This window comes from Lucilia cuprina, chromosome 6, assembly GCF_022045245.1.
Source record: "Lucilia cuprina isolate Lc7/37 chromosome 6, ASM2204524v1, whole genome shotgun sequence".
NCBI classification, from domain to species: Eukaryota; Metazoa; Arthropoda; class Insecta; order Diptera; family Calliphoridae; genus Lucilia; species Lucilia cuprina.
This window is the reverse complement of record NC_060954.1, coordinates 54,339,731-54,350,475: the sequence shown is the minus strand read 5'-3', so window position 1 is coordinate 54,350,475 and position 10,745 is coordinate 54,339,731. Positions and strand designations below refer to the sequence as shown.

At 31.1% G+C, this 10,745-nt stretch overlaps 2 protein-coding genes across 6 annotated transcripts in view; both read right to left on the bottom strand.

Annotated features, from left to right (window-relative positions):
• LOC111687716 (sodium channel protein 60E) overlaps positions 1–10,745 on the bottom strand; it is a 153,531-nt gene that overhangs the window by 90,261 nt on the left and 52,525 nt on the right. The window lies entirely within an intron of this gene.
• LOC111678188 (glycine-rich cell wall structural protein 1.8-like) lies at positions 4,516–6,406 on the bottom strand. The gene is made up of 2 exons (XM_023439454.2): positions 6,214–6,406; positions 4,516–6,145 (listed from the first exon to the last, which is right to left on the bottom strand). The coding sequence occupies exons 1-2, from the start codon at positions 6,229–6,231 to the stop codon at positions 4,589–4,591; spliced, it is 1,575 nt and encodes a 524-aa protein (XP_023295222.2). The 5' UTR covers positions 6,232–6,406; the 3' UTR covers positions 4,516–4,588.

The window sequence follows — 10,745 nt, the reverse complement described above, 5'->3', positions numbered from 1 at the left end:
CTATAGTCTAGTCTATAGTCTAGTCGATAATCTAGTCTATAGTCTAGTCTATAGTCTAGTCTATAGTCTAGTCTATAGTCTAGTCTATAGTCTAGTCTATAGTCTAGTTTATTGTCTTGTCTATAGTCCAGTTTATAGTCCAGTCTATAGTCTAGTTTATAGTATATTCTATAGTCTAGTTTATAGTCTATAGTTTATATTATAGTCTTTTGTATAGCCTATAGTGTAGTTTATAATCTAGTCTATATTCCTGTTTATAGTCTGGTTTTATTCTAGTCTATAGTCTAGTCTTAAGTTTGCCTAGTTGACATTGTATTCAATAGTCTAGACTATAGTCTAGGTTATAGTCTGGTTTGTAATCTAGTACATATTCTAGTTTATAGTATATTATTTACTTTTTAAGTATCACAATCACACACCTGACATATACATATATGTATGTATATAATGTTGTTGTTTCCAATTTCATCTGATCTCTTAAAATAATTGACAACTGCTTGTGACATTCTAACGTGCGTATATGTAACACTTAGACACATCATATTCAAGCTCATCTCTCATATAAGTTGGTAAAACATATTTTCATGATGTGTTTGACATGCAACAGTAAAATTGACAACAAAAACGTTAACAATGATATTAAACACTTCTTGAGAACGATCGAAGGGTAAACACAATCTAAAAAACTATATATACATATAAAGCAAAATAAAAAAAAAATTTAAATGATTTTGACACCTATTTTGCAAACCAAATGACAAGCCAATTTACCTCAATACTATTAACACCCACTACAGCTAGTGATAGTATGAAAACGAAGAAATAAAGTAAGAGCAACAACATACGTGTCAAATTAAATTGAGTTTGCATTTGTACAACGTCATTGAAGGACGTCAAACCAAGTTGGGGTTTCCTTTTTTTGTTATAGTTACATATATACATACATTCGTAGATTTTTTACACTTTTTTGTGACGTTTTGTTTTGTCATTTTAACACGATACGAATTTATTCAACATAAATAATTGATAAGAAAAAAATTACTATGTATGTTACTTTTAGCACATTTATCAAATATTTAATGAAATAAACATGTTTTAGAACATTTATGTTAGAACAAATCAAAGTTACATAAGTCAAGTTATATACTTAATACAAATGTGATTTACATTTATTATTTCAAATTTAATGGAGAAAAATGGCGATATCCTTATGACCAAATATTTCTTTAAGTTTTCCTTTAAATATTTGACCAATATGCATTATGCACCTTTAACATTGACTGTTAAGTACATATTGAATTGAAAGGATAATAGAACAACCCACAGTGACAGGCATGAGACATAAACGAAATGCAAAAGTTTGAAAAATTGGAAATACATCCATCTACCATTAAGAACAAAAAAGAAATAAAAACAAGTATGAATGTATAGTCGGGCGTAGCCGACCATATGATACCCTACACCAGTCAGTATCTATGTTAAAAATGGGGATTATTTAAAAAAATAAAGCATTTGGTTTGTTTTTTAACTTTATTTCGGATTATTTTTACTTTTTTTTGGCAAAAAAAGATATTTTTTTAAGAGGGCTTAAAGGGTAGTAGGGCAAAATATGGCCCTATCCTTAAAAATGTTGGTAGGGCTAGTTAAGTCTTCTTCAATATTATTTATGTATAATTTAAAAGTGTTATTAGTGTTTTTAAGTGAATTTTGACCTTTAAGTCATTTTCTGAAGGGGAGTTTGTATGTGGGATAGGGTCAAATGAAGCCCGATCATTACGAAAATCGTTAGTGCCATTTAAAGTTCTAAAAAACTAAGTTTTGTCGAATTTTGTTAACATAATAGATCGTATAAATTAATTATAAGCCAAAAGGCCCTATTTGGGGGGTACGGTTGTATGGGGGCTAGTCGAAATAATGGACCGATTTTAACCAATAGGCTTCGTCCTTGGGCCAAAAGAAGCGTGTGTGCCAAATTTTATCCAATTATCTTGAAAATTGCGGCCTGTACCTTGCGCACAAAGTTTACATTAACAGCCAGCCAGACGGACGGATGGACGGACATAGCTTAATAGAATCAGAAAATGATTAAGGTGTGTATAGGACGAACATTTTTGTATGTTACAAACATCAGCACAAACCCAATATACCCTCCTAAAGTGGTGTAGGGTATAACAAATACAATAATTGCTAGGTTATTACTAAGACTCCTTTCGTATTGTAAACATATAAAGGGACAAAATGTCCTTTTTATAAAGATATAATTATATAATGTTAGTTAATTTTTTTTGTGAACCTACCTATTGTAGATGTAGTATCTATCGAGGTAAATTTCAATTTACTTAAATGATAAAGTGCACTATATACATTTGTATAAATGGTTTTAATAGAAGGTTTGGTAAAATACTCGATGCAACCTTAAATACAGAACATTTACGATGTTTATTATTTTTATAATTTAACACTAAATCTATACCATAATTGTTTAATTAAATTTGAACTCAAGTACAGCTAAAGGAAGCAAATTTAAATTGTTTTTTTTATAGGTAAATATAAATTTAGTTAAATAATTAGTTAATTAATTTATAAATTTGTTAGTTGACTTAGGTTTGGCAGGTTTGATAGGAGGATGTATACTAAATTAAATTCACTACACTTTCGAGCTCCTTTTCATGCAAAGAAATTGTTAATTGGCATCAAAGTGTTCAGTGTTCATTTTTCAAAAGTTTTCCAGAGGAATGTTATGTTCCGGAAAAATATCATTCCCAAGATACTTGGATATAACTTCGACGATTGTCTGAGAGATACAAAGAAGGTACCATCAGTAGTTAGTTATTTGATTTGATAGATAGATAGATAGATAGATAGATAGATAGATAGATAGATAGATAGATAGATAGATAGATAGATAGATAGATCGATAGATAGATAGATAGATAGATAGATAGATAGATAGATAGATAGATAGATAGATAGATAGGTAGACAGACAGACAGACAGACAGACAGATAGACAGGTAGGTAGTTAGTTAGTAAGTTAGTTAGTTAGTTAGTTAGTTAGTTAGTTAGTTAGTTAGTTAGTTAGTTAGTTAGTTAGTTAGTTAGTTAGTAAGTTAGTTAGTTAGTTAGTTAGTTAGTTAGTAAGTTAGTTAGTTAGTTAGTTAGTTAGTTAGTTAGTTAGTTAGTAAGTTAGTTAGTTAGTTAGTTAGTTAGTTAGTTAGTTAGTTAGTTAGTTAGTTAGTTAGTTAGTAAGTTAGTTAGTTAGTTAGTTAGTAAGTTAGTAAGTTAGTTAGTAAGTTAGTTAGTAAGTTAGTTAGTAAGTTAGTTAGTAAGTAACTTAGTTAGTTAGTTAGTTAGTTAGTTAGTTAGTAAGTTAGCTATCTAGTTAGTTAGTTAAACAGTTAGTTATTTAGTTAGTTAGCTACCTAGTTAGTTAGTTAGTTAGTTAGTTAGTTAGGCAGTTAGTTATTTACTTAGTTGGTTAGATAGTTAGTTAGTTTGTTAGTTAGTTAGTTATTTAGTTATTTAGTTATTTAGTTATTTAGTTATTTAGTTATTTAGTTATTTAGTTATTTAGTTATTTAGTTATTTAGTTATTTAGTTATTTAGTTATTTAGTTATTTATTTATTTGGTTATTTAGTTAATTAGTTATTTAGTTGTTTAGTTATTTAGTTATTTAGTTGTTTAGTTATTTAGTTATTTAGTTATTTAGTTATTCAGTTATTAATTTATTTGGTTATTTAGTTATTTAGTTATTAAGTTATTAAGTTATTTAGTTATTTAGTTATTTAGTTATTTAGTTATTTAGTTATTTAGTTATTTAGTTATTTAGTCATTTAGTTATTTAGTTATTTAGTTGTTTAGTTATTTAGTTATTTATTTATTTAGTTATTTAGTTATTTAGTTATTTAGTTATTTAGTTATTTAGTTATTTAGTTATTTAGTTATTTAGTTATTTAGTTATTTAGTTATTTAGTTATTTAGTTATTTAGTTATTTAGTTATTTAGTTATTTAGTTATTTAGTTGTTTAGTTATTTAGTTATTTAGTTATTTAGTTAGTTAGTTATTTAGTTAGTTAGTTAGTTAGAACAATATTTATATTTTTTTTTCGATTTAATTTTTTGTTTTAAGAAATTTAAAATTTTAGATAAAAAATTAGTTTTTAATTAAAAATTAGATTTTTGATATAAACAATAAATTTTTGGTAAAAAACTCAATTTTTGATTAAGAAATAATTTTTTGGTAAAAAATGTAATTTTGGAAAAAAAAATTATTTTGTGAAAAATAATTTTTTTTTTATAAAATTGCAAAAATAAATAAAATTCTTTTGTTTTTATATAAAAAATACATTTTATTGTTTCATAAATATTTACAATAGATAAAATAAAATTATAATAAAATAATAATAATATACAAAATGTGTTTTATAAATTAAGAAGAATTGAAAAAAAAAATGTCTTAAATAAAATTTATGATGAACATGACAAATGATCATAGAAAAAATTTTGTGGTTTTTGTTCAAAGAGAGCGTGTGCATGTGTGGTAGAAAAAAATGGACTAGACTTATAATGATAAGTGGTCGCGTAAATATTACCAGCCACCACCACCACTGCCTGAAGCAGACCAGCCGCCGCTAGTACCATAAGAAGAACCACCGCCCGAAGACCAGCCGGAGTTGTAGCTGCTAGCACCGCCGCCATAACTGCCGCCGGAGCTATAACCACCTGAACTGCCGTGAGACGAAGAGGTAGAGGCAGCAATAGCAGCTATTTTGGCAGAATCATCGTGACCACCGCCATAAGAGTAGCCGCCACCACTACCGCCGGAAGAGTAGCCACCGGATGAGTAACCACCATGACCGGAAGACGAGGAAGCAGCAGCTATGGCAGCAATTTTAGCAGAATCGTCATGTCCACCGGAAGAGTAACCACCACCTGAGGAGTAGCCACCACCTGAGGAGTAACCACCGCCTGAGGAATAACCACCATGACCGGAAGATGAAGAAGCAGCTGCTATGGCAGCAATTTTAGCAGAATCATCATGACCACCAGAAGAGTAACCACCTCCAGAGGAGTAGCCACCGCCGGAAGAGTAACCACCATGACCGGAAGATGAGGAAGCAGCAGCTATGGCAGCAATTTTAGCGGAATCATCATGTCCTCCTGAAGAATAACCACCACCACCAGAGGAGTAGCCACCACCTGAGGAATAACCGTGAGAACTGGAACTGCTGGAAGTAGCGGCAATAGCAGCAATATTAGCAGCTGAGTGGGAACTGCCATGACCACCAGAACTATAACCGCCACCGGAGCTGCCACCATAAGAATAGCCGCCACCATGACCGCCACCAGAGCTATAACCACCATGACCACCGGCACTTTCTTGAATAACAGCATAAGTATTAACATGAGCAGCACCGCCGGAGCTATGACCACCGCCATAACCACCATGACCGCCATGACCACCAGCATCTTGAATGATAACAGTGTGTTCGGAAGCACCACCATGACCGCCAGAGCTATAACCACCTGAACCGCCGAAACTGCCACCATGACCACCGTGACCGCCAGCATCAGCAACAATAACAGTTTCGTGACCACCATGGCCGCCGCCGCCATGACCACCAGCGCTATAGCCTACAGAATCACCAAATCCACCATGACCACCACTACCATGACCTCCAGCATCAGCAATAATAACAGTTTCGTGACCACCATGACCGCCGCCACCATGACCTCCAGCACTGTAGCCACCGAAACCACCGCCATGACCACCACCATGACCATGGCTGCCACCCTCAGCAATGATTACAGTTTCATGACCACCATGGCCGCCGCCGCCATGACCATGACCTCCGAAACCACCACCATGGCCGCCACCATGACCACCAGCATCTTGAATGATAACAGTATGCTCAGCAGCACCGCCATGACCACCTCCATGACTGAAGCCTCCACCTCCTAATAGACCACCATGCAGAGGACCAATAATATCACCACCATGACCACCTCCGTGACCATGATGCTCTATATGTCCGCCATGATCACCGCCACCAGACTCGGGCAAATGTATTCTAATGTGAACATGTTCCTTGCCAAAGGTCGGTTTACCATAACACACGCTACTGGCTACCAGCAAAACAGATAACTATAGAACAAAATAATTAACAATTTTTCATTTAATCACTTTAATTTTTTTTATTTTTTACAACTCACAATAATCCACTTTGCCATTTTGTTAAATTTGAAAATCACAAACTTCCTTTATTTGCTTTACTTATTTGTGATTTGTTTGAACACCTCCGGGTTTTGTAATTTTTACAAAACTTTAAAAAAATTAAATCCAAAATCCAAAGTCGGGGAATGGGTATGTAAGTTCCTGTACGGTGTCAAACCACAAATGATGCGTTAGCTGTCATAGAGCGGTACATTTATACAGCTCTTAACTGTAGTGCCACTACGCTGCATAGGGGTGTTATGTAAGCAGCCAAAACAAACCCATGTTTACAACAAACACTAACAACTACCACTTTAATGCTGTAAGCGAAAAATCACTAAAACCAACAACAATAACAACAAGAGAAACCCGAAAAACGAATATTCGTACTACAAACCAGAGATACTCATTCATATATTTTATTCGATACGAAAAATTACAAAAGCATCGCATACGACAAAAACGAAGAGCAGCGTCAACAACAAAAACAATAACATGTGCGATCGACTAAGCGACCGATCTAGCGTCTACCATCATCATCACTACAACTTTATATATTTAAGCCAACAACCAGTTTAAGTTTTAATTGTAGTATAGTTCACATAATAACAAAAACAACATTAACAACAAACAACAACATTATGATCAAATTCAAACATTTAATAAAAACATATATTTAGTCTGATCAAAATAAAAAGTCAGGAAACATACAAAATGTTTTGCTTTTTAGTTTTGCTATGTTTCCAAAATACTCGTTATAACGAGCATTAACGAAAAAGAGGAAGAGAGCTAAAGTCAGAGAAAGACTGTCTTTTAATCTCATTGTTATCTCAACACAAGATCAACAAAATCATAAGACAAAAACAAAAAAAGAAGAAAATATTGTTGTGGTAGGTTGTGGTATTCAGTAGTTCAAGTGAGACAAGTACACTTGGGGTTAAGGAATTAGGTGTGGAACATTAACAAATGCTAACTAACTAACTAACTAACTAACTAACTAACTAACTAACTAACTAACTAACTAACTAAATAAGTAACTAACTAACTAACTAACTAACTAACTAACTAACTAACTAACTAACTAACTAATTAACTAACTAATTAACTAACTAACTAACTAACTAACTAACTAACTAACTAACAAACTAACTAACTAACTAACTAACTAACTAACTAACTAACAAACTAACAAACTAACAAACTAACTAACTAACTAACTAACTAACTAACTAACTAATTAACTAACTAATTAACTAACTAATTAACTAACTAACTAACTAACTAACTAACTAACTAACTAACTAACTAACTAACTAATTAACTAACTAACTAACTAACTAACTAATTAACTAACTACCTAACTAACAAATAACAAACTACCTAACTAACTAACTACCTAACTAACAAATAACAAATTACCTAACTAACTAATTAATTAACTAACTAACTAACTAACTAACTAACTAACTAACTAACTAACTAACTAACTAACTAACTAACTAACTAACTAACTAAATAACTAACCAACTAACTAACTAACTTACTAACTAACTAACCAACTAACTATCTAACTAACTAACTAACTAACTAACTAACTAACTAACTAACTAACTAACTAATAAACTAACTAATAAACTAACTAACTACCTAACTTATGATTTCAGAAAAAAACTCGTGTGTAGGGCGGATTGTCACTAACTAACTAACTAACTAACTAACTAACTAACTAACTAACTAACTAACTAACTTACTAACTAACTTACTAACCAATTAACTAACTAACCAATTAACTAACTAAATAACTAACTAATTAACTAATAAACTAACTAACTACCTAACTCATGACTTCAGAAAAAAACTCGTGTGTAGGGCGGATTGTCACAATGTTAGTTGACTACTAACTTCGGAATAGTTTTAAATTTTCTGATATCCTTTTAATTCAATTTTATGTCTTTATGAATTCTGGACGAGTTGATGCATACCTAGAAATACTTTATTCAGATTAATTACTGATTTAGCTCTAGAAATATATTGAATATCTAAGAAACTTAATGATGAAGAATTTCATCGTTATACCTGAAAGCAAATTATGATGTTTAAAGTGAACTTATGAATGAGAACTTGTATTGGGACTATTAAATCTGACCCAAGGACGACCATACTTCACTATACAATTTCTCAGTAAACACAGAAGACACATTAGTATGAGGAATATTTCATCAAGATTACTGCCTGTGCTAAATGAAATCGCTTGATTTAGATTGTTTTACAAAAAATCACACATAGTTTTCTCCACACGAGTGTCTGCCTTCCAGCAACTAAGTATTAAATAATATTCGGCAATCACATATTCAACATTATTGCAACCGCTGAATTAATTACAACAAACCCGTTTACAGCTTCGTGTGACCTTTAAAATCTCCAGCTTTTGTTTTCGATCTCAAGAAAGTGAGCAGCAGCAGCAGAAAACAGAAGAAAGAGTAAAATTAAAAGTGAGAGTAACAATCCAATAAAGCTAAGACACTGGTCAACAGCTGTGGTTCAACAAATGTTACTTTTAATATCAAATTAAATATAGTGTTTTATGAACTACGGGTGTGTGTAGTGAATTAAACAAGTTTTAGTTGCTATTGATAAAAATGGGTCATCTAGAGTCAGTTTTTTTTTGTAAATTCCTTTAAATGGATAGATTGTGGAAATTATGTATAAATTTAATTATTCAATATATTAAAAAAATCCTAAAGTTTTAAATTACTTTGAAACATTTATGGAAACTTGATAAATAGTTTAATCAAAAAGTTTTAAATTGTTATGTTTACAAGTGTTTAGACGATTATATATGATAAATCAATTAATGGAAGTAATTTTACCGTTATTCAATCCAACATTTACTATAAGAGTGGCCTAAAGCAAATATTGTAATTAGTATGAATGGTAGGATGGCTATAGACTAAACTCTAGACTAGACTATAGACTAGACTATAGACTAGACTATAGACTAGGCTGTAGACTACTCTATAGACTAGACTATAGACTAGACTATAGACTAGACTATAGACTAGACTATAGACTAGACTATAGACTAGACTATAGACTAGACTATAGACTAGACTATAGACTAGACTATAGACTAGACTATAGACTAGACTATAGACTAGACTATAGACTAGACTATAGACTAGACTATAGACTAGACTATAGACTAGACTATAGACTAGACTATAGACTAGATTATAGACTAGACTAGACTATAGACTAGAATTCTTCGATTACTTCTTTGATTACCACATTGGTAATTTCTTATTTAATTTCCTATTTGTAAGCAAAAGTATAAGGTCTTGCATTCAATGCACCGTCGCATTAAAATGCTGATTCAAAAGTTGTTTTTTTAGCTATTAAATCACAATTATTCGAAGGAGGAAGCTTCTGGTAAAATTTAAATCTAAGTACATACTAAAATAGTTTTGTATGAGCTTATAGTTATTTGATTAATGTATGTATCTCAAATCTAACCAAAAAACTGGGTCAGCTTTAGTTAAGAACATAAAACCAAACCACATTAGCACCTTTCATTTGCAATGACCCAATTTCTAAAGAAAATTATAAACTCAGAAAAAAATAAATAAACTTTTAACAAAAATGTAAATAACAAATTTGACTAAAACTTCAATACAAAATAACAATTTATGCAGCATTAACACTAACGTAACACACACTCGAGCTTATAACTTAATTAGTGACTGAGTACAACTTTGCAAAAAAAAAAAAATATATATTAACAAAACAAAAAAGAAAAAAAAAACGATATAATAATCCTTTTATAAAATTTTTTTTCAACTGATTTTTATCTTCTTTTTTCTGCACAAATTGAATATAATACGGTTGTAATAACAAAACAACAACTAAGTATTTAAATAAAACAAAAACTAGGCAAATGGCAACTGCATTAATTAAAAAAAACTATTGTGGCACAACTAACAAAGAAACAAAAAGAGAGTAGAAAAAAAGAAATAATTATAACAATATCTGAAAAAAAAACAGCTAAAACAAAAGTTTGACTACTGAATCTAACACAAAATCCACATGCAGACAACAAAGTCATAAAGAAATGGAAGCAACAAAAACAATCTGTAACTTAATTAAAATATTTACTTATATTCAAACACACACACAAACTATATACACTTGCTTGCCATAAACGACCATGACCGAGCCTATGACGATGGCTTACGAACTTAACTGAGCTTAGATGAACTTTGTTATAATAATTGTCAACAGATTTAGGAACTGATCTGTCTTAATAGTAATTCTGGGTTAAAATTTATGGAATGATTTATCGCCTATTATCTAGAGTATAGTCCAGTCAATAGTAGTCTAGTCTATAGTCTAGTCTATAGTCTAGTCTATAGTCTAGTCTATAGTCTAGTCTAGTCTATAGTCTAGTCTAGTCTATAGTCTATAGTCTAGTCTATAGTCTATAGTCTAGTCTATAGTCTAGTCTATAGTCTAGTCTATAGTCTAGTCTATAGTC